This window comes from Budorcas taxicolor, chromosome 17 (genome assembly GCF_023091745.1).
Source record: "Budorcas taxicolor isolate Tak-1 chromosome 17, Takin1.1, whole genome shotgun sequence".
Classification (NCBI taxonomy): domain Eukaryota; kingdom Metazoa; phylum Chordata; class Mammalia; order Artiodactyla; family Bovidae; genus Budorcas; species Budorcas taxicolor.
This window is the reverse complement of record NC_068926.1, coordinates 67,982,946-68,008,255: the sequence shown is the minus strand read 5'-3', so window position 1 is coordinate 68,008,255 and position 25,310 is coordinate 67,982,946. Positions and strand designations below refer to the sequence as shown.

Genomic DNA, 25,310 nt, shown 5'->3' with positions numbered 1-25,310 from the left:
AAACATATACATATAAAAGGCTTCTGTGCTTGGTACATACTCAATAAATGATAGTTATTATTGTTAAGGCAATAGCATTCACAGCCCTCTAACCTTCAGTACACTATGCCTTGCCTTGTGTTATGTGTCTCAGGTCAATAAGGTGACTTACTGATGTGGTCCATGTTTTCATGCCTCCGTGTTTTGGCTCACGCTGTGTTCCTTCAGTCTGGCACATTCCTTCTCCAACCTCTTCTCTGCTTGCTGAAAGGATACTGTGCCACCTCTCCACTAAACCCTTTCTTAGTTACAACAGTCAGAATTAATTACTCTTTAGGGCTCTCATAGTCTTAATGAGGGTGTTTGCTATGACCAGTTTTCGTTCTCTTGGCAAAACTCTATTAGCCTTTGCCCTGCTTCATTCCGTATTCCAAGGTCAAATTTGCCTGTTAAAGTAATGCTCAAAATTCTCCAAGCCAGGCTTTAGCAATACGTGAACCGTGAACTTCCAAATGTTCAAGCAGGTTTTAGAAAGGGCAGAGGAACCAGAGATCAAATTGCCAACATCCGCTGGATCATGGAAAAAGCAAGAAAGTTCCAGAAAAACATCTATTTCTGCTTGATTGACTATGCCAAAGCCTTTGACTGTGTGGATCACAGTAAACTGGAAAATTCTGAGAGAGATGGGAATACCAGACCACCTGACCTGCCCCTTGAGAAACCTATATGCAGGTCAGGAAGCAACAGTTAGAACTGGACATGGAACAACAGACTGGTTCCAAATAGGAAAAGGAGTTCATCAAGGTTGTATATTGTTACCCTGCTTATTTAACTTATAAGCAGAGTACATCATGAGAAATGCTGGGCTGGAAGAAGCACAAGCTGGAATCAAAATTGCTGGGAGAAATATCAAGAACCCCATTTATGCAGATGACACCATCCTTATGGAAGAAAGTGAAGAGGAACTAAAAAGCCTCTTGATGAAAGTGAAAGAGGAGAGTGAAAAGTTGGCGTAAAGCTCAACATTCAGAAAACGAAGATCATGGCATCTAGTCCCATCACTTCCTGGCAAATAGATGGGAAACAGTGTCAGACTTCATTTTTCTGGGCTCCAAAATCACTGCAGATGGTGACTGCAGCCATGAAATTAAAAGACGCTTACTCCTTGGAAGGAAAGTTATGACCAATCTAGACAGCATATTAAAAAGCAGAGACATTACTTTGCCAACAAAGGTCCATCTAGTCAAGGCTATGGTTTTTCCTGTGGTCATGTATGGATGTGAGAGTTGGACTGTGAAGAAAGCTGAGCGCTGAAGAATTGATGCTTTTGAACTGTGATGTTGGAGAAGACTCTTGAGAGTCCCTTGGACTGCAAGGAGATCCAACCAGTCCATTCTAAAGGAGATCAGTCCTAGGTGTTCTTGGGAAGGACTGATGCTGAAGCTAAAACTCCAATACTTTGGCCACCTCATGCGGAGTGTTGACTCATTGGGAAAGACTCTGATGCTGGGAGGGATTGGGGGCAGGAGGAGAAGGGGATGACAGAGGATGAGATGGCTGGACGGCATCACCGACTCGATAGACATGAGTTTGAGTGAACTCCGGGAGTTGGTGATGGACAGGGAGGCCTGGCGTGCTGCAGTTCATGGGGTCGCAAAGAGTCGGACACAACAGAGCGACTGAACTGAACTGAGTCTTAATGAGAGAATATGCCCTTAATTATTTCGTCTTCTAGCACTTAGCTTGCTCTAAGAGCTTGGAGTCTTAAAGTCAGATGAATGGCAACGTCAGTAAGGGTTAGCTGCTATTGTTATTGTTGTTTTTGTTAGTAGTGTACTTGTCTTCTCCTTCAACCTCCACCAGACTGCTCTGTCTTCAAGGGCAAAAATCATCTGATTTATTTTTGTCTCCTTTCACAGTACCTAGTAGAGTCCCTTGTATAGAATGACTACTCAGTCTGATCTTGGTGAGGCAGCAGTGAGCCATGGCGTGAAGTGAGCTCTAGTTCCCTACCCAGGAATTGAACCTGGATAGTCTGGATGAGAACCAGGAATCCTAGCCACCAGACCAGCAAAGGGCTGGAGGCTAGAAACTATTTTTCCATGGATTTTTACCCCCAGTGAAAAATGCATTTATCACGGAGGCAGAAACTGTAAATGCAGGTACAAAGCTTATTACTAGAGGCACAGCACAGCAACAGGTCGGAGAGCACATAGAGAAAAGGTGTGTTGAATTAAGGCAGAAGCGAGGCGGAGATGCACACCCGGAGAGGAAGGGTGTAGGTGTCCCCCCAGTGAGGGGGAGCGAAGTAACGATATGGTGAGTCGTTTACATAGGTCAGCTCTTCCGGGTCTTTGTCTTCTTTCAGGCCAATTATCTGGTTTCTTTCTCTACACCTGACGTATGCTGGGACCCTCCCCTAGATGGGCACACATCCCTGAGCCAAGATGGATCTCAACGTGAAGGCTTCTGGGAGAACCACAGCTCATTATGGCCTGGCGTTATCCCTTGAGTTTTGACCCATAGGGAGCCTTTCTGTGTATATGTAGTGTTTCCCTTGTCCCCAGAGAGTGGGTAACAGAGATCCTTTAATCAAACAGGGTTTTACTCTTCTTTGTCCTTGCTGTGACTGTTACCTTGACTATTGCATGACTCTTACCTTAAAGTGTTTGCAAGAGACAAATACTGGCTATTTACCCTGTTTCTGTTGTTCGAAGAGTAAATAGGAGGCTGATTGTAAATGCTTTAACTGGAGCCCACCATCTCTTGTCTCAGAAAATGCTAATAGTTTGTATCCAGCCTGAAGCCCACTTCTTTGTGCCCCATGAAATGCAAACAGGAGGCCAGTTGTAAATGTCTAACCTGGAGCCCATCTATCTCCTACATCAGTATGTGTTGAATTTACAGGATTGTGCTTCAGCTTCTCTGACACTGTCTGACATAGTGGAAGGAAGCAAGGTGGCTAAGGTGATTAGAGGTGATTCTCCCTGGAGGTTGTAGAGAAGTTTACTTCCAAGGAATGGGAACATGGTTCTACATCTGCTTGGTTGTGTGGCAGAATTCTTACCATAACAGATTAAGTTCTCTCTCTTTCTTTTCTTTCTTTCTTTTTATTTTTTTTAAAGCAAAGCAAGGAGTTTAATATTCTGAAAGCACCCAGTGGTGTGAAATGTTACTAGTGATTGGCTTCCCAGGTGGTGCAGTGGTAAAGAATCTGCCTGCCAGTGCAGGAGATGCAAGAGATGTGGGTTCAATCTCTGGGTTGGGAAAATCCCCTCAAGTAGGCAATGGTAACCCGCACCAGTATTCTTGCCTGGAAAATTCTGTGGAGTCGGATAGGCTCCATGGAGTTGCCGAGAGTTAGACACAACTGAGTGACCGAGCACACACGCATCACTAAGGAGGCCACATTTTTTGGTCTCAAATCTACTTCTACCTTTATCCCTTTACTTTCCTAATGTCTCTTTAGATACTTGAAAATGATTTAGAGGTCTTTGGAAAAATTAATGTATTTTCCAAATACTGTTTCACATTGAGTGTATTACTCTAAAACACAATAAATGTAAATAACTATGAGACTGGCTTTTCCAGGCATTTACCCTGTGATCAGTGTCAGACATATCACTCCTTAGGAAATCTTGAAGAAATTCACAACAATGAAAAAAGGTGTGTTTTCTCCATTCATTTCCTCTTTCTTGCTTTTGTTCAGATTTGAATAGACAAGTAGTTATTGAGGAAAACACTATTTTAATAGACTGTTTTACAGTATCTGCTTTTAGGTAAGTGATTTGCAAAGTGCTGTGTTAAAAAATGGAGTTGTACAGATGCCTTTTAGTAGCTGCGTATCTGAGAAATTGTGTTCTTACTGTCTGACACTGGATCTTTCAAACAGTAAGCTACACTGAGTCGTGTTATCTTGGTAGCTCTATATAAGTAATTTTCAAAGGAGAAGGTATACTGGTATGATAGTAATTCTATAAATATTTCAGGTATAATTACTAAGTCAGTTTGGATTAAGCAAAATAAATAAAGGCACAAAGAAGAACAGCAAGATGATTTAAGAGTGTTTTCATATTTACTGGCTTATAGCTGATGGTCCTCTGTTGAATGCTGTGCTGTGGTAAGTCGCTTCAGTTGCGTCTGACTCTGCAACCTTATGGACTGTGTAGCCTGCCAGGCTCCTCTGTCCACGGGCTTCTTCTGTCAGTTGGCACCTATTAAATGAAAGCCGAAACACTCACCAGTCAGTGGGGGAAGAAATACCTTACAGATAAGTAACCCAAAGGAAGCATACCTAAAAAATTGAAAACCAACTGAAACCTTGTATCACCTTGAAGTTTTAGACTGATTATGTCTTTTTATCAAAACATAAATATCTCTGTTGACTTTCCTGTTACAATCCACTGTTCTCAGAGCCCCCCTCTGCCAATTTAAATAACTGTCTTAATTTACTAAGTCCAGTAATATCTGAGCATGGGACAGCATCTGAGCTCCTCAGTCCACAGACCATGTGTGGTATCCATATGGATTTACAGATGCCCTCAGAAAATCACCCCATAGATTAGGGACCGTGAAGGTCTCTTAATTTACATATGGGAAAGTGAAACCTTGAGTAGTTAAATCCACAGTCACAAATTATGACTTGCAGATGGAATTTAGACCTACAGGCATGTTTTGTTTGGCCTGTTAGGATGCTTTAAAACTTTTGAGCAAACAGTTAAAATCAGGAAAATTTTAGCTTCTCATGAAAATTTAGAGCATCTGGCACCATTGGACTGATACTCCTCTATGACATCAATTGACTAGTGTTATGTTGTAACTCCTTCTTTTTCATGATTTATCTTTCTCTGAATTTATAATCCTTACAATTTTCTCTTATGTTACACCTGTTTCATTTATTCATGTCACCTGCCTTGCCCTTCTGAAAATTTTTGTTGTGTAGCAAGTCAGGGGCAGAGTGAAAAATAGAAACTTTTATTCTGACTCCTAACCAACTGTAGGTTCCTGCCTCCATCACTCAGGTGTTGGTTTATATGCCCTGGATTCTGATCCTTCCATTACCATTGACTTGCCCCGTGGCATTGAAAAGGTCAGTTAACTCCTGTGATTTCAGTTTTGATATCTGTCGAATGATCATTATAGACATTTTAGCTATGCACATAATTTAAAAACCTAAAGGTTTATGTACAAAGCAGCCTCATAAAGTCATGGTTAATATTTTGTTAGATTGCTTAAAAATGTTGCTTCAGTGTGCCTCTTGACCACTGTTAATACGTTTAATGCCCTGCCTCCTACAGGATAAAGTCCAAATTTCTTTGCCTTACATTCTTCCCTGCCATTTGGTTCCAATGTACCTTGCCAAAGTATCTTTTACTTTATATGGAATGGAATGGAATTTCATTCATTCATCATTCAATCTCTACGCTCCCTCCATTCTTTCGTCCCATAAATATTGAGCACCTCTACTGTGCCAGGCACTATGCTGGCCCCTGAGGATTACAGAGCTGAACAAGAAACATTCTGCCTCTAACATTCTCATATTTAAGCTTTAATTTTAGGCAGATTGGTATATTTTGTATCTTGACTACATCTTACATAGGCTTGCCTCCTTTGCTCACACTATTTATCCTTTTCTTTCGTTATTTCATTCAACAAATATTTATTGACTATTGCATCAGGCACTGTTCACTGGGTGTTGATTTTATGACAAAGCTCCTGCTCCATTGTAACTTACATTCTTGGGGATGTAAGAAATTAAATTCATAAACTCTTAATATATGCCATGAGGCCTGTGGAGTAACTGTAGCAGCCCGAGGAAGAGAGACAGCAACAGCGCGTGGGTCACAGTGCTGTGGCTTAGGCGGGACCGTGAGAGAGCTTCTCCAATATGATATGGCACTGAAGGGACTGAGGGCGAGATCCAAGAAGGTGTTGGGGGAAGAGTGGTTCTGGAAGAGGGACAGTGAGGTGGCCAGTAGGGCAGGGTCTGAGAAAGTCAGGGGCAGAGTGGGTGGGAGGTGAGTTCTGCAATTCTGAAGAGCATTACTGCGTGTGATAAGGACCTTGGCTTTTGGCTCTAGAGTGAGTTGTATCTCCTTTGAGTTTTGTTTCAGATTCCTTTGTCACACCGTCCTTGGCCATCCCTGTTTACAGTGGTTTCTTCTTCTGTCTCTTGGAATGCTATTAAACACGTAACTCGTTTGTTTAACTGACCAAGGCAAATGTCTGGTTGTCTTCTTATAGGTCTTCAGCTCTGTCCTAACTTCTTTTAACTTCTTCTAGTGTTGAGACTTGGTTTTATATCTTTCTATCCTATATGATGTTTTGCACCCAGTTGAGACTTAATATATGTTTGTTTTGTGAGGCTCTGACCTCAGATATCAGTTGCAGGAATTTGAAAGCAATGTCTAAGAAAGAAGGGAAAGGACTTGGTGATAGATTAGACATAGGAATGATGTTAATTAAAGTTTTAGTTTGTGATCCTAGAAGAATAACAGTGCTATGGACAGATATAGGAAAGTTGGGAAGAGAAACTGATTTTGGGGAAGATTAATGAATTTGGTTTGGAGTTTATTGAACTTCCGTGTTACTAAGCTATCCATGTTAAGCTGTGAAAAATGATTTGGATGTTAGAACATACACAGAGTATTGGTGTTATTTGTGACTCCAGCCTGCAGTATGTAATTTTAAGAGCAGGGACAGCCTCTTACTCATATTTCTAGTGTCTGGAACAGGGGCTGGCAAATAACAGGTGCTTACATCATAGGCACTTAGTAGTTTTATTGAGCAGAGCAGTAAGGCTGATGTGTACCTATGATGTAGATTATGGCTTAAGAACTAGTGCTTATTCCTTTAGCTATAATTGCTAATATTATTTTTTTTAAAGATAATGATTTCATAATCAGATTTCAGACTCAGGCTTAGAAAAAAAGACTCAAAAATAATTTGTTTTAGTTAACTGTTTTGGGTATTTTAATGACATTTGTATCTGATATTGTTAGTATCCTATCTGCTTATAATCATCCCCATCAGTCAGTCCTGCCAATGCATTATATTATAGAACTTTGAGAGTAATATGTTAAACGTGGTTGGAACAATGGAGTGATGGTACATCAGCCGTTTTTATTATGTACATCAGTTAGTATTCTAGTAGCTTACACTACCCATTAATTCCCATCTATCAAAGTAGCCTCATGGTGATAAGAATTACTAGACATGTTGGATGACAAATAATAGAATTACATTGTATTTTGTGTTTGGAGATGTAGCTCCTTAAGTAGGATGGAATCATTTTACAGATGCTGCATGAAACTTAATCTTGATAGCAATAATAAAATCAGTGCTAAATTTAGAGAAGCAGAGTCTACTTTTGATTAAAATTTTAATCTTGTCAGATACCTTAAATCTTTTTCCTTCAAGTCAGACTTTTAGATTATATAGCCCTTTGGTCTATTGATATAACTCACAAATCAAGATCTTTTGAAATGGTCTCCTGCTTCTGTAGATCTCTTCTGGCTCTGATTCCTTGGGACCTGTGAGGTGCCTCTGAAACTGTGTGCTTTACTTTTTGCTTTGAAGCAGATGTCGTGGCACTAAGACCCAGAAACCATTTGCTCTGTGTGGCTGGAGCTGGGCAGGCTGTGCTCGCACTGAAGGGAAGGAAGTCATTAGTGCAGACTGAGCTGTGGAGTTGGGTTCTTGCAGGATTTCCTTCCAGCCTTTCCCCACTAAGGTTCTTGGGAATTAAAAAAAAAAAAAAATCTAAACACACAAACCAAGTTTTCCTATTTACAGTGTTAAGGGAAGGTAGACATTTCGGGAAGGGTAGATCCTTTCCCCAAGTTATCCAAGAAGGAAGAGAAAACAGCGCAAAGAAGCTCTGATTACAGATCTTTGGAATTTTCTTTGCTAAATTTTACAAACGAGAAATACACTCAGAATTTTGGGAATTGCTCCAGGCTGCGCGTGAGGGTTTGATTGCTTGTCTAATCTTTTTTTGAGAAGAGGAGAATTCGTCAAAAGGGGTTTGGATGGCAGGAACCCGACTGGGTTTCTGCAGCAGCTTGCGTTCTCCGGCTCTTCTCTGAGGGAGGGTCTCTGCGCCGGCTTGGAGACCCCCTGCCGCAGGCTCCTTTTGCGGGCACTGGCCCGAGGGGAAAATGCTCCGCTCTGGCTGGAGTACGCTGGTTGCCGCTGGGACTTCCTAGCCCCGTGGGGAGCGTGTTCCTGGTTTGGGGATACTTCGCTGAACTGAAGGCGAAAAGACTGGACTCTCCTGGGCTCTTTCCCTTCGCGGTGAATATGGGAAAGAATTAGGGGGTGGGAGGGAGGCAGCATGACTTGGAGTCGCCGCTGCCCTGCATCTGCCCCCAGCCCCCAGCCAGCATCTTGATGTTCCACATATCGGCTGTACAAATATGATGAAATGGCAGCCCCGGAAGAAGGTAAGTGTCCCGGAGTGGGGACGGGGCCCTGATGCCCGACCCAGGGAGGGGTGACAGGGGGCGGCTGCCCTCGGGTCCCTCCACCCCTTCCATAGTTAGCTGGATGGGCAGGCCCAAATAGCTCTGTCCCTTTGGGACTTAGGCCAGTTCCTTAGGGACGAGTTACCAAGTCTGATCTGCGTCCACTGCCCTCTTAAGTTTTTCCTTCTTGGTATGCCCGGACTCTCAGGGGTGACAGCTCAGAAACATCCCTTTGCTTTAGAAACCCGGTGGAGCTAGCAACACGATTAGCTTTGCCGGAGCCAGCCAAGAGCTGCCGGGGTCTAAGAACTCGGTGGCGCCTCGTCTGCGGGGAGCCATTTGGGGTTGTGTTCCGACACACTCCAATGTCCTCGCAGGTGGGTGTTGTAGCACCTACTTCCCCCAGGGGTTAATAGGCTCTGAGCCGCTGGCAGCCGCTTCCCCAGGGCCCCGCTGGGGGGCGAGCATCCCCAGCTCAACCGCCCAGCAGCTGGTTCCCGGGCAGCGGGGCCGCGGGGCCTCCAGCCTAAGCGCCTGGGGCCGGCCGGCTGGGCCTTCTGCCCGCGGGGCTCCAGACGGCCGCGTGGGCCAGCGCGAGTGAACATGCCAGCCATTGTCACGGGCGTGTGTCTGTGCGTGGCAACCTGCACGGGTGTGTGTGCATCGATCGTGGGGAAGAGGGGGAGGGGGCACTTTGCTTTTTGCGAGATTATTTCCTAATATGGCTCCTTTGTTGAGAACTCACGAAAAAAAAAAATCCAGTGGTTCTATCAAAATAAATTGCTATTGGCCCCAGAAATAACGTTTCTAAATGTGGGACTGGTCGCTACCCCAGGACGTTCAGGGAGAAAGACAGCTTTCTTCAAGTTGTTGGCGGCTGTAGCTTTGGCTAGGGCTCGCTTTTGCTAACTTGTCTGACTGGTGCTGTTAGGTGAACAGTGGTTCACTGCATAGCAGGACTCCTCCCCTCGCCCCCCCAAATACCTAATTTGGCCTGGTTTTTATTGACATTCTTCTGAGGGAAAACATAGTGAACTGAATGTGCTGTGCGCCTCCCCAGCCATGACCTGTCTCTGTTAGCAGCTGCCTGGTGTTTTACTTGAACTAGCTAAACTGACTCTTTCTTTGTGGCATGATGTGTGATACCATGTTTTACATCAGAGCTGAAATAGAAATTGTGTGAAATGCATGAGAAGATATTGTGCATTTGTTTTATTGCTAGAAAATCTAACAAACACTGCTTCAATATAGCCTGGTGAATTGAAAGGTTTTCTTTGCTATCTAATTTGCTATCTGAAACAAAGTCATTTCTACCTCATCCTGAGGTCAGAATCTCTCATGTATTAGTTCTTATCATAGAGCTTCTTTCAGTGAGATTGGTTTCATGTATTTTAGATAAGAGATCCATGCATTCCCCGCCCCCCCCGCCCCGACCTATAAAAATCAGTTAGGGTGAGGAAAACCCGTAGAAGATCAAGCAATTTAAACAGATGCTGTGTATTCCTAGAGCCCTCCCCTCAATTTCTTCTGTATTTGTAAATTGTATATTTATGAGTACTTTTAAGACGTCTGCAAAATATACATTCATAAATGTCTGTTTTTTCTATTTTACCCAGTACGCAGTAACTCATGCGGTTATGTCTGTGGAAACCCCTCTGGGTACTGGTATTGCTTGAACCACGGAAGTATTATTCTTGGCAGTCAGGTGGATTTCTGGACTCTGGAAGATTCTGTTTCAAGTGTTAGGATTCACTCTGAAGTATTTACTCACTCTGTGATACTTAAATTGCTATACCAGAAGGTTGTGTTTATTCACTGCATTCATAATCCCAAATCATCATGTTACAAGGATCCAGATAAAATTCTACGGAGTTCATGGAAGATTAAAAATAAGCTGAGCTATCAAATACTGTGTGATTATTTGGAGGTGGCTGGAGAACAGTTCTTATTGCTTCTTCTACATTGGAAATGGTAGCTTCCTTGAAAGAATATTCAACTCCTAGAGGGCACAAATAAGTCTTTACAAAGATTATGTTTATTTTTTACACTTGTAAGAATAGTCACAGATCCAGTCATTGCCGTGGTCTCTGGCTGGGTGTGCTAACACATTTGTGGTGGTGCAGTCACGTGCCATGTGTTTTGTCAAACTGTTTCATAAAAACCATTTAGGCTACAAATGAAAAGTGATACTACATTGATGTGATTCAGCTAAGCTAGGAAGATCATCAGTAGAATACTGATCCAAGCAGCATTGGGTGTAGCTGGGCCTCCTGGCTAGGATTGGTTGGTAACTTGCTGTCCTGGTGCCCTGTCAGCCACTGCCAGTGCTGGCTTTTGTAAATTCTGGGCTCACCGTAATACCATGACCATAGGTTCTAGGTTTCTTTGTTTCTAACTGAGCATGCAGCTGGGGTATATGATTGAAAGGGAGCTCTTTACTCTTCTTTCCTCTGCTTATTTGCTGGGTTTAAGTAAATACTAAAATTCAAGATGTGGGCTTTGGAGTATTCAATTAGAGTCTGCTACCTTTTTTTCACAAAGAAGCCGCCAGAACACGATTAATCATGTTCCGCCCTCAGGATCAGTGAGGAGCTCAGTTAGCTGTAGCTTTGCTCCCTCACTTCTGGATACTACCACCAAGATGCTCTTTCCTCCCCTTCTTGAAGAAACAGTGATTTTATCTACTTCTGAATTCCTGGAGCATTTAAAATCTAGATTGTGCTTTACTGATAGTAAGCCACCCCTCCCCCCACCTTTTTTAAAATCAGCCTCTCAATTATGCTTCAAGCTCCTTGAGTTTAGAAACAATACTTCACACCTCTCTTTTTGGTGCCAAGGATAATATAGTTTGTTCAGTAGATATTTATTTGATGTAAAAGTAAATGAGAAATATTGCTTTGTAAAACTTGTATCTGTTTTTAGGGTGGTATGATCTTTAAATGTAAAAAAGTTCAAAATATTTCATTTGGCTCATAGGTATTAGACTGTAATGGATTATTAAAGAAAACAACAGTATTTTGACACTCACTTCTGATCTTTTGTAGACAATATCGGGGAGGGGACAGCTATACTTTCCACATGGGTTCCATAGTAGTCATTGTTAAGACACACTATCAGGCTCTGTGGGCTAGGATCGGATCCAGGGACACGATTCTTTTATTAACATAACCCTATGGGCCTGGCAGAATCTGTTTTCCCCTTAAGAGGCGATCATGTAGCACATTATTTTTATATTGTATTTACAGAAATGATAGTAATTAAAATGATCATCTCATAGGAACATGTTTGTTTACAATTCTGAAGTGATTTTTGCTCTTTAAAATCCAAGGATTAGTATCAGATAACACTGTGTAAATAAGACTGCAGTCAAAACCTTCAGGAAAGCTGCTACTGATTGGATTTTTTCATTGCTTATCTGATGTTATTTTACTGTTCATACATAATAAAAGATCATTAATAGGAATATGTCACATAAGCTACATTAATTATGTCATTTGAGAATCATATGATGTATTTATCTTATTATACTTTTCACATTAATATAATGTGACTCTGGCTTCTTAAATGACTTCTCTGGTAGGGCTTCATTTAAAAAGCTTATTTCAAAGCTCACTTATAAGGATTGCATCCTATAAATTTGTGTCTGGAAAGAGCTTATTACTTTTACCAAAAAAAGCGTATTTCAAATCCCTGCACTTTTTCTATGATAAAGTATTTTGTTTTTAGATTAGAAAGCTCAACTTCAAATTTTAATACAATTATACTGAATTTTACTTAGTTACCTGCCTAAATGTTGTGCTAGTTGATATTTTCATGTTCATTTTGGACCACAGTTTGTTTATAGTATAAAATTAAACTTAAAAATAAGCATTGTGACCAAAGCAGTTTTAAAGAGAAGTCTTAGAAATTTCATGATAAAGGTCTTTCTGCAGATCTATTCTATACATCATTCCTGGATCAGTGCAACCTAGAGACCTAGGTTTTGGTTCTGGCAGTTCCCATGACTTGTGTCCTTGGGCGTGTCATTTAATCTTTCACATCTGACTCCTCACTGTTAGAGTCAAATGCCTCATTGTCACTTGCTGGATATATTGCAAATGACATCCTAATGATTTTTCTTTTTCTTGTCTCTTTTTTCCTCTGACTTTCCCTTCTTTCTTCTTCTAGAGTAATTATTTAAAGAAACACATGTATTATTCTCCTTTTTAACATTCTGCGATGTCTCTCTTTTGTCTAGTTATTGTTGTTCAGTTGCTCAGTTGTGTGCGACTCTTTGGAACCCCATGGACTGCAGCATGCCAGGCTTCCCTATCCTATACTGTCTCCTGGAATTTGCTCAAACTCATTTCCATTGAGTTGTGATGATATGTAACCATCTCATCCTCTGTCGCCCCCTTCTCCTCCTGGCCTCAGTCTTTCATGGCATTAGGGTCTTTTCCAATGAGATAGATGGCTCTTCACATCAGGTGGCCAAAGTATTGGAGCTTTGGCTTCAGCATCAGTCCGTCCAATGAATATTCAGGACCGATTTCCTTCAGGATGGACTGGTTTGATCTCCTTGCTGTCCAAGGAACTCTCAAGTCTTCTCCAGCACCACAGTTCGAAAGCATCAATTGTTCAGTGCTCTTAATGGTCCAACTCTCACATCTGTATATGACTACTGGAAAAACTATAGGGACTTTGACCATAGGGACCTTTGTTGGCAAAGTGATGTCTCTACTTTTTAATATGCTCTCTAGGTTGGTCATAGCTTTTCTTCCAAGGAGCAAGCGTCTTTGAATTTCATGGCTGCAATCATCTGCAGTGATTTTGGAGCCCAAGAAAATAAAACTTGCCACAGTTTCCATTTTTTTCCCATCTATTTGCCATGAAATGATGGGACAGATGCCATGATCTTGTTTTTTTAAATGATGAGTTTTAAGCCAGCTTTTTCATTTTTCTCTTTCACTTTCATCAAGAGACTCTTTAGTTCCTCTTTGCTTTCTGCCATAACGGTAGTATCATCTGCATATCTGGCAATCTTGATTCCAACTTGTGAGTTGTCCAGCCTGGTATTTCCTATGATGTACTCTGCATAGCAGTTAAATAAGCAGGGTGACAATATATAGCCTTGACATATTCCTTTCCCAATTTTGAACCAGTCTGTTGTTCTATGACAGATTCTAACTGTCGCTTCTTGACCCACATATAGGTTTCTCAGAAGGTAACTGAGGTGGTCTGGTATTCCCATCTGTTTAGGAATTTTCCATAGTTTGTTGTGATCCACACAGTCAGATGCTTAGTGTAGTCAATGAGGCAGAAGTAGATGTTTTTTGGAATTCCTGTGATTCTTCTATGATCCATTGAATTTGGCAATTTGATCTCTGGTTCCTCTGCCTTTTCTAAATCTAGCCCTTACGTCTGGAAGTTCTTGGTTCACGTACTGTTGAAGCTTAGCTTGAAGAATTTTGAACATGACCTTGCTAGCATCTGAAATGAGCTCAGTTGTGCGGTAGTTTGAACATTCTCTGGCATTGCCTTTCTTTGGGATTGGAATAAAAACTGACCTTTTCCAGTCCTGTGGCCACTGCCAAGCTTTCCAAATTTGCTGACATATTGAATGCAGCACTTTCATAGCATCATCCTTTACGATTTGAAATAGCTCAGCTGAATTCCATTACCTCTACTAGCTTTGTTCGTAGTGATGCTTTCTAAGGCCCACTTGACTTCACATTTCAGGATGTCTGGCTCTAGGTGAGTGACCACACCATTGTGGTTATCTGGGTCATTAAGACCTTTTTTGTTTAATTCTCCTGTGTATTCTTGCCACCTCTTCTTAATCTCTTCTACTCTATTAGGTCCTTGCCATTTCTGTCCTTTACTGTGCCCATTTTTGCATGAAATTACAACATCTTACAACTGGGTCGCAAGATACCCAGTGGAGCAACACCATGGTTGTAAACTACCAGAGTAAATCTTTATTCCCTTCAGCCTGAAATGTTTTTGATCTTATAAAACTGGTGGGAAAATGGTCATCAATAGAAAACTACTTCCAGGGACATTGGAGTAGCTAGAAATAGCTGATAGACTTGATAAGAAGTGAAGGAAGTCAGTGATGAGGAAATCTGATTTGGCACCTTTACTGTTTAGGAGCTAGCCAGTAAACATTGCTAGTGTGAGAGGCTACAGAGTTTAATTGGCCCAACTTCAAGAAAAGGCTCCAGCAGCCACCTTCATTTTGCTAGTCAGTCACAGTGATGACATGCTGTGGAAAACACAGCAGAAGCAAGAGAAAACCTGAAATCCTGGCTGGTCTTGTCAGCCTTAGCTTCTGCAGTGAATTCATTATGTCATTAATAACAATGTATGTCTCAGCTTTAAAACTTTGCTTTTATTGATGTGCTAAAACCATGTAGTTTTATTGAAAGCTATAAAAATTATATCATTTAACTGTCATTTTTGGGATATATATGAATCTTTTGTCCTGAAGTTTCTTATTAGTCTCCCTTTTTAGATTTTTGTAGCTAAGGGGAATATTCTCACATGATCAAGCCCTTTAACTATATTCCTTTTTCAACACAGTTTGTTATTCATTCTGTTTTTGAATATTCTATTCTTTCAGCATGTATTGTTAGGAAAAACATAAAATTGTATCCTTTGGTTTATACCTTCTCTGTAATAAACTTAGCATTTCTGAAGAAAGTACCTGAGTACCTGAAATAAATGATGTCAGTTGTCAGCTGCACATAAGCTTTCTGCTGGTAGATATCTCTCAGTTTGGACTATGAAAGGCTGAAATTTCTATAGCTTATGTCTGGCTGTGTAAGCTAATGTCCATTCATGGATACCCATATTTCCAGCATTACTTACTTTGGGGGAGGTAATATTTTGGATTTATAGCACATTGAGAGACTAAGGCTTGTGAAAACACAGATTTTGAGGTAATTTTGAGGTAGAGAGCAGTTACCATTTGGAATAGGGACAAAGTGGAGTTGGGAACTAGCAGGTCATTGTGGGAACTCTTTGTGTTTGGATACATACTCTTCTAAACACAGAGATATATGTAGACTTAAACCTTGAAAGATAGTAGTGGGGGTAGGGAAGGAAGAAAGCTATAAGAAAATTTTGTTGTGCACTCTGGGATAACATATCCTATAATGGCATAACAACATTTATTAGATTAGAGATTGGGTTTTTCAAAGTTGATAAGTGATTTCTTATTTTGACTGGTCCAGTGAATAAATAGATGTTCCTTGTTTTATGGAAAATCAAAATAACAATATTTGAACCTAAAAACAGATTGAGTGCCAACTTGTTTTACATAACTAAAAACCTTGAGTAACTATTATATATATCTGGTTCATTACTTCATTGCTCTGACAATTGTTAAGCATGTTTTATATTTTAAATATTTATAAATCAACATATGAAAATCCACATACTCATTTTTAGGATTATGTTAAATCACGATTATCTGTGAAAAACTGAAATGCTTAAGCCCAGATCTATCAGGTAGTTTTGGAAATAAATTTGTTTTTAAGGAGTGGAAAGAGAATGTCATAGTGAGTGGTAGTGGACTCACGATCATTTTGGTGGACTTTGCGACTTTATTATTTAATAATTCATTTTTTCCAACAGAGGGTGGGCTGGAGAAATAAAAGATAAATGCAGCCTACTATATTGTTATTAATTTTGGTGAATATATTAGGTTGAAGCATGTGAAATTGCTGATGTTTCACCACCTTTTACCTATAATACTACAAATTTACTTTGATTCAGTTAGTATTTGGTAGGTTAGGAATGGTGGTGATAAATACTGAAATTAAGACTAAAATAAGTTTGAGGGATTAATTATGAATTTTAATATTCTGTAGTCACCATAGTTTCCATGAAAAATCACTATGCTATTATTTAACTGTGGGGTTCTTGTGAATTTCTTGTTAGCTCAAACTTAATTCATTAACTGCCAGCCCTTGTTAAATTTCAACCATTCTTTAATATGAAATTTTCTAAAATATATAATACATTTTCCACCTTCTTAAACAGAAGGTACTAAGCTTCTCCAGATTACTCAGGATTATTATCACAAGCATGAATTATTCTACTTTGGCATAATGTAGCACTACTATAGGATAGCTTTTAAGGAATATGGAATTATTTGTTCCTATACTGAATGACCCCAGACTGCTTTTCTATTTCTCTTAAAATACTTTTATTTTGTCTTTGTGCGATTTTTACCTCTTTCCATGTTGCCCAGAGTGATGCTGCTGTCATGTGCCTGCCTCTTGCAGTTTTGTTTTATGCATTTGTTTCCTGTCTGTGGTGAGTGAGAAATGCAGCTAACTGAGCCTTAACTTGTGACTGAAATTAAAGTAAGTAGCCTCTGAATGAGGGTTTCTCTTATGAGTATTGAACTTGAGAGTATAAACTGTGATTTTCTGTTTTGGCTACTTAGAGGTTGTTTTTTAAAAAATAATTTCTGGTTTTAGGCAGTATTTGAGATATTTAAGGTGATTAATAAATGACCTTTTGGTAAGTGAGAATTTGTTATTCTGTTGAACACTGAGTTAGATACTTTTGAGGATGCTTGATCACAGGGACTGAAAAACATTTTGAATGATTTGATAAATGCCATGCTATTCAAAAGCAGAGACATTACTTTGCCAACAAAGGTCTGTCTAGTCAAGGCTATGGTTTTCCCAGTGGTCATGTATGGATGTGAGAGTTGGACTGTGAAGAAAGCTGAGCGCCGAAGAATTGATGCTTTTGAACTGTGGTGTTGGAGAGGACTCTTGAGAGTCCCTTGGACTGCAAGGAGATCCAACCAGACCATTCTAAAGGAGATCAGTCCTGGGTGTTCTTTGGAAGGACTGATGCTGAAGCTGAAACTCCAATACTTTGGCCACCTCATGCGAAGAGTTGACTCATTGGAAAAGACCGTGATGCTGGGACAGATTGGGGGCGGGAGGAGAAGGGGACGACAGAGGATGAGCTGGCTGGATGGCATCACTGACTCGATGGACGTGAGTCCGAGTGAACTCTGGGAATTGGTGATGGACAGGGAGGCCTGGCATGCTGCAATTCCTGGTCACTGAAAGGCCTGTTTTGAGGTGGAGTATGGGGTCACTTCGGAGACGGCAATGGCACCCCACTCCAGTACTCTTGCCTGGAAAATCCCATGGACGGAGGAGCCTGGTAGGCTGCAGTTCATGGGGTCACTAAGAGTCAGGCACGACTGAGCGACTTCACCTTCACTTTTCACTTTCATGCATTGGAGAAGGAAATGGCAACCCACTCCAGTATTCTTGCCTGGAGAATCCCAGGGACAGAGGAGCCTAGTGGACTGCCGTCTATGGGGTCGCACAGAGTCAGACATGACTGAAGCGACTTAGCAGTATGGGGTCACTTTGAGGAGATCCTGAGTGAAAAAGAAGTAGCGTTAAGAGGGTAGCATCCAGGGAGAACAGGAGAAAAAGATGCTGAGAGTGGAAATGGAGAGAGGTTGTTGACCACAAACTCCATGTACTTTGTAACTTTAAGGTTATGACCAGCTCTAGGTGAGAGTAGATGACACAGAGGACCAAGGATAAGGGAAGAAAAATTAACGATCACTATCAATAAAGACAGAATAACTTATTTGGAAAGTAAAACACTTTATGTAGGTTTCCACAAATTTGAAATAGACCTTGTTAATAATAAATCATATCAGAATATTCTTGTCACTGTTCTAATTATTTCTGATGATAGCTGTGGTTCTCAAGAAATTTTAATGAACCACACAAATGTTTTACCATTTATAGTGGTTATGAAACAAACAATTTAGAAGAATTGGACTATTATGGAACCAGTGTTTCTAGTATAAATATAACTGTGAGTAAACTATCTGTATTAATTTGAACAGAATTCTGTGACAATTTTTAAAAGTGAATTCATAATATGGATATACATTGCACTCTGTCATTCTGGATTAAGGATGAATGAGAATGTAAAATCCCTAGAGCTAATTTTTAAATTATTATAAACGTATAGAATACACTGCTGATATTGAGAAGTTGATTAAAATAGTGTAAAATGTGGAGAAAGTGAGTAGATTTCCTTATTTTTTTTGGTTTAAAATTTAAATGTAAAAATTCTTACTTTAACAGATTGACTGGCCTCAGGAAGGATCTTAAATGATAAGTTATTGAAAGTGAAAGTCGCTCAGTCGTGTCTGACTCTTTGTGACCGTATGGATTTTACAGTCCATGGCATTCTCCAGGCCAGAATACTGGAGTGGGTTTGCCTTTCCCTTCTCTAAGGGATCTTTCCAACCCAGGGATCAACCTGGGTTGATCCTGCATTGTAGGCGGATTCTTTACCAACTGAGCTATTATGTGTATTTATGTATGCAAATATAATTAGTTTTTATACTGACTAAATATGGGCTTCCCAGGGAGTGCTAGTGGTGGAGCACCCGCTTGCCAGTGCAGGAGATGGAAGAGACGTGGGTTCAATCCTGGGTTGGGAAGATCTCCTGGAGTAGGAAATGGCAACACACTCCAGTATTCTTGCCAGGAGAACCTCATGGACACAGGAGCCTGGTGAGCTACAGTCCATAGTGTCACAAAGAGTCAGATACTACTGCAGTGACTTAGCATGCACACACTGACCAAATACACTAGGGAAGATTGATAGACACAGAGATTATAATATTACTGTGGATGAATTTTAAACACTGATTATACACATGTACAATTTTTGATTAAATAAAACCAGATATTATTTCAGAGTTTAAAAAAGTATGTTTTCTTAATGGACTCTGTAGCTCTTTCTGTAAAGAATTGGCCTGTCAGTTCAGGAGATGTGGATTCGATCCCTGGGTCAGGAAGATCCTCCAGAGAAGGAAATGGCAACCCACTCCAATATTCTTGCCTGGGAAATCCCATGGACAGAGGGCTGCTGGGCTCAGTCCATGGGGGGGGTCACAAAAAAGTCGGATATGACTTAGTAACTAAACAACAGCAACAACAAAACCCTTCTAGAGGTAATTTCAATAATAATATTAAAAATAAAATTTCTTTTAAACGATCAAATTAGTAAGCATTTATTAAAGCTATTTGAGATACAAATATGAATGAAATACATTTCCTCTAGAAGGGAGGATAAGACATGTGCACAAATGTCTGAAATGTGAAGTGGCAGATGTTAAGCATCACCAGAGAAAGTAACTAAAAGGCGAGGACACAGCTGAGTTGGTGAGAAGGGGAAGGGTTTGAAGTTTGGGGAAGGCATTAGTCAGTCAAGAGGGTTTGCATGGTGGGGTTGCAGTTAGACTTGGTGGGCTTGACAGAGGAAGACGAGGAGACAATTCCAGGCAACAAGAATAATGAAGGGAGAGGCAAGCTCTCAGGATGTTTTTACAGCATGGTAAGCCATCCCAGTTTGGCTGGAGAATAGATTTCAAATGCCAGCTGAAATCCAGACAGTAATTGGCCCCAAAGATGGGGAATTAGGTTTTCACATGCTGCTTCTCCTCATAATGCTCGATGAGTAACTGCTTTTTCTCACCCTTTCTTATTAAAGGGAAATGAACAACTGAGTAGGTTGTAAATGATGGGATTTTATTTGGCTCTGCAAGGATTTTTATAAATACTGCAGCAACGGTTTACATGTTTTTCATGATTGCCCTATCTATGTATATCAGAATGATTCTCCTCTTTGTTTCATGCATAAGTCTGCATTTGACTCAAGTTTATCTTTGAACGTTTGCCATTCTCATTTTGTTTGTAATCCTTTGGGTAGTATAAGTTACCTGATGATAGGAATATCATAAATTTGGAATTCCAAGTCTTTCCAACTTCAGAATGTCATCTCTTCACTACATATGTTATGTAGAACTGTTAAACAATCAGTTTGAGGTCTGTAGTGCAATTCATAAGACAACAATCTCTCCTGTATTTCCAAATAAAGTATTTGAAGGGAATGATATTTGCAGAATGTGCTATAGTGGTAAATTTAGAGAGTACAAGATAATTACTTGTAATTATGGCAATTTCTGTAAGGGAAATCATCTTAATTTATTCCTACCAAGAAATAGAATTGCTCTACTCATAGTATTTGAATCTTTTTAGGAGATTAATACTGTGTGCCTTCATTAGTTTGAATGGACATTACAGCTTTTCACTACATCTGAAATTACCCCTTTAATTCACATTTCTGTTTGAATTTCTGTTAAGCAGTCTTAAAAAAAAATTGTATTCCAGAGCTCTTGTTGGAAAGAACATATATATCCACCCTAAGTAAATTGTGAAAGAATAATACAATTCTACCAGGAGAATAAGCTTCCAAAGTCATAGTCTGGAAGGTGCATTCTCCTGTCAGTGGCACCCCACTCCAGTACTCTTGCCTGGAAAATCCCATGGACGGAGGAGCCTGGTGGGCTGCAGCCCATGGGGTCGCGAAGAGTTGGACACGACTGAGCGACTTCACTTTCCCTTTTCACTTTCATGCATTGGAGAAGGAAATGGCAACCCACTCCAGTGTTCTTGCCTGGAGAATCCCAGGGATGAGGGAGCCTGGTGGGCTGCCGTCTATGGGGTCACACAGAGTTGGACACGACTGAAGTGACTTAGCAGCAGCAGCAGCAACCTGTCATGCTGTTCCCTGAAGATGTTAAGCTTTAGATGGTGTTTAGGTTGATGTGTAATTGCTGTAGCTTTAAAGGAATGCTATATCTCTGGGCAGTTTTATGAAGACAGAATTCTGATTACTTTTTAATGTATTTAATTATACCATATGGGAAAGATAACGTGTGTGTAGTTAAGACAGAGAAAACTGGAGTGGGAAGAATGGGCTTATACTAGAATATAATTAATTGGAAAGAATATTGAAAAAGAAATGATGGACTTATGTCTGCGTAGGTGACAAAGGTGCTCAGTATAGGAAGTTAACTCCTTGTCAGGCTGTGATTGTCTACAAAAAAAAAGAATGATTTCAGTCTTTAGAGCTGTTGGGGTGGCTTTATAAACTTCTGAGCTTTTCAGGTAGCACCTGTTTCTTTACCTCTTGTAGGAATTGCTTTTGGCTGCAGTGGGTTGAGATGGTGCCTTAGTGCTGAAATGTCTGTCTCTCCTGCTGCCATGTGCAGCGCTCGGCAGCAGTCAGAAGTCAGGCTTTAGGTATCCTGTCCCCTGCACTAAGGCCTAAACTTGTAGTCAAAACTTGGGGTCAGCTGATTGAATAATGATTTCAATATGCACTTATTGAGGGCCTAGTCTGTACCACATGCTGGCTCTTTATATCATGGAGAGGAAAAATGAGTAATACTTAATGGTGACTCCATTATTCCAAAATTTCAGATATTCAGTTAATCCTTATGAATGTTCGCTAAGTAAGGTAGTAATTATTGAATTTGAGAGAATCAATTAATTTACTAACTATAAACACTCTAGTAATTTATGAAGTGTTAGATTCAGATATAACATAAACCCCATTCTCAAGGAGCTTACAGTCTAGACAGGAAGTTAGATGAGAAAATAAATTACTTCAATACAATATGATAACAGTGGTACCATATATAGAGTGCTGTGGGAACACTGAGCAGCAGGAAAAAGAGGGAAGAGGAGGTGGGAGGAGCTAAGCACTGACCTACGTGTGGAAGTTGTCCAGGTTAATAACCACCACGTGTTTTCTGTAGTACAGACTTTCTTATCACCTACCCTTTCATTTTTACTAAACTGACTTAAAGGTAACTAAACTAATTGTAAAGGAGTTCCCCATTTGTATTTCATTTATTACTCTAATGTTGTCATATTGTTGTTCCTAGCTTGATTTCCTCTTAAATACTTCTGGAAGATTAATGCATTTTGTACATATTCACCTCTAAGTAGACTAGTTTTTGCAGTTGGATTCTTAATGAGTGCTGTCTCAGTCCGCCCCCCCCCCCCCACCCGCCAGCTTTTGACCTTATGGCATAATGTCCTCTTTTTAAAAAAAAAAATTAGTATACATATGTTGTAGGAAGGGGGAGGCCCCTCTACAGGGCCCCAAGAGCAGACACTTGTCTAACACTTGGAAAAGAATTGTCCAAGGAGACACGTGCTGACAAAGCAAGAGATTTTATTGGGAAGGGCACCCGGGTGGAGAGTGGTAGGGTAAGGGAACTCAGGAGAAAGAGACCTCGGCCCCAATTCCCAAAAAGTATCTTGAGTATGAAGTCTCTCAGGGGGGTGTTGTTAGGAGAAGCACACTGATTAAAACCGCCCACCCTGGCCAGGCACCATAGTAACCATTCACATGAGTTGTTTTATGACAGGAGATCCTGGTAAAGAATACAGAACTAATAAGCCACCACCAACCAAAAGAGTTCAGGTCGGAAAGGAGACACTGCATGTCCATCCACTTCCCAGAATCCCTCTCACTAGCATCCATCTTGGCTGAGCGATGCGTGTGCCACCAGGAAAGACTCTGAATTAAAATGATTGGACAAAGACCACCCGGAAACTAATCCCATCACCATAAAACCCGAGACTGCAAGCCACCGGGCAGAGCTGTTTTCCTGGGTTCCCTTACCCTACTGCTCTCCACCCGGGTGCTCTTCCCAGTAAAATCTCTTGCTTTGTCAGCACGTGTCTCCTCAGAAAATTCTTTTCCGAGTGTTAGACAAGAGCCCGCTCTTGGGGGCCTGTAGGGGGGCCTCCTTCTTCCTACAACACATACACCTTTTGAATGTATTATGCCTATATTAAGTTTTTTCCTTTCTTTTTAAATTTAGGAAAACAGTTCTTAAAGTGCACTTCACTGGATTCACTGAAGAGGAAAAAATTCTGTGGTTAAACAAATTTAAAAGAGGTATACCCACACTATCTCATTTGGCATATTGTGAGGGTTCTGAGAAGTCCTATAATTAGAAAAGAAAGAATGAAGGGGAGAAGAGAGACTTCTTTACCTTTATTCAATCAGTTATTTCCCACATATGGCCTCTTTTTAAAATAACATGAAAATATATGTGTTGGGAACTGCTTTATTAACATCTTTATTTTGGATTAGATATAAAAATTCATATAGTCAATATGGAAATATTTTTTTCTTATGGCTGAAAATAATTAGAAGGAAATAGAAGAAGGCAAGAGAAGGAAATAAAATGAGAAGATTATAGGGATAGAGAAAAGTGAGGGAAAAATACTGGTAGCAGCCAGAAGGTAAAAACAAAAACTTATCTTGTAAGTTATAAAATGTTATTAAAATGTGACGTAGTAAAGTCTACTTATCAGGTTCCTGGATTTAACATTTCCCTGGAGATATGAACATATTGCTAAGTGCCAAGCTATTTTTCTCACATTCAATTTTTTACAGCACGTAAAACATTTCCCTACTGTTTTTCCTGAAAAACATTATGAGGGTTTCACTTTGTTATTAAAGGACTAAAAATTTTAACAATACAAAGTTAGATAAGAGGGTGCAGTTCCCTTGGTCAGTTTCACAATTGGGAAAACATTTTCTCTTCTTGACTTTTTAAGGGGCCATAAGTTTGAGGTGATAGGAAAAGAGTCGCTAAGTGTGATGCTGCCTACAATAGTGTGAACTGTAGTAGCCTATCTTTAAGTCATGAATGAGGATATGAATTGCTCAATTATTTGAACTTCTTTTGATGGAGTGCTGTCATTCTTTTGAAGCTGGCCATTCCTGAGCTTGATTAAGGGGAGGTCAAGGAGAGTCATTGAGTCTGTTCACCTTAGTCTTACCAGGTTGCATAGAACAGGGCTCTTAACAGTGGGCATGTGCCCTAAACCTTGTCAAAATATTCTGGTTAGCTCCTGTGTGGTGCATCCCCAAGTGATCCCTTTACATCAAAGTAGCCTTAGGATGTAGAAGAAAAGAAACTTGGGAAGCTGTAAGGACGCTTTGGGGTTAGAATGTAGCTAGTTTAGGAATTAGAATGACCTGATACAACTGGGGCAAGCCACCTAACTATGTGAAGGTAGCTTTAGAATGTTGACTGTGTGAGTCAGTCAATTTAATTGAATTAGTCAAATAATTAATTAATAATATTCTGTGCTTAGTTTTTTTAACCTTGGCATTTTGAGTCTTTTTGAGAATGTCGTTAGCTGCAACTGAAGAGACAAAAGGAAGATTTTGTTACTGTTTTCCTCTGCTTCCACCAGTTGGGTCTTTTGTCGAACAGTTGTTTACCAAGTGCCTATTGAAGTTAGGGAACGCAACACATGTCTTGGTGCCAGTGAGATGGTGATGGCCACTATTGACATGAACAGACCCCAGGGGAAAGTGAAACCGAGGAGATATTGTTAGACTCTGTTGTTTCAGTGAGGAAGTTTCCCTTGCTCTGTTGCATCTCAGCTTGCCCAAATGGAACTTGTTCTTCAAAACTTTCTTCAAGCCTTTCTCTCCAAGAGGCTCCCCAAGACCCCCATTTCACTGGTTTAACCATTATTAGAGCAATTTTTGCTATTTGATCAGTTGATCAGTGAATTGACTGATTAGTATATTTTGTTCAACATGTGTTTGTTACACACAGTGTGTCAGCCATACAACATATCAGGAAGGAACTGATGAGCTATCTTTGATCAAATCTTCAGTGAGCTAACTCTTCATTGCTTATTGCTTGTTTATATCTGTTTCTCTCACTAGACTTACACCTCCTAAAGAGCACTGATGCCTCTTATTCATTTTCTCTCATGTGCCCAACATAGTGCTTGACTGTCCAAGGCTTTCAGCAAGTGCCCTTGAATATATTGAATTTGTTTTCATTTCTGACACACAGACTGAAGATTCATGAATATTGCTTCATTAGAGTTGAAACTTACATATAGACGTATATTGGAGGAAACCAGAGATCTGACAGCTTATATTGTGACATCCAGCTGTATGTAGTCAGTCAGTTACAGATGA

General features: G+C 40.3%; 1 protein-coding gene across 3 annotated transcripts in view; it reads left to right on the top strand.

Moving 5' to 3' along the window:
* TTC28 (tetratricopeptide repeat domain 28) overlaps positions 1-25,310 on the top strand; it is a 557,344-nt gene that overhangs the window by 139,232 nt on the left and 392,802 nt on the right. The window contains exon 1 of one of the 3 annotated variants that reach the window (XM_052654611.1): positions 8,345-8,423. The exons of the other annotated variants lie outside the window; for them this stretch is intronic. Within the exon in view, the coding sequence (XP_052510571.1) occupies positions 8,397-8,423 (27 nt within the window). The 5' untranslated portion in view covers positions 8,345-8,396. Of the gene's footprint in view, positions 1-8,344; positions 8,424-25,310 lie in introns of those variants that run through there. 3 annotated transcript variants of the gene reach the window in all.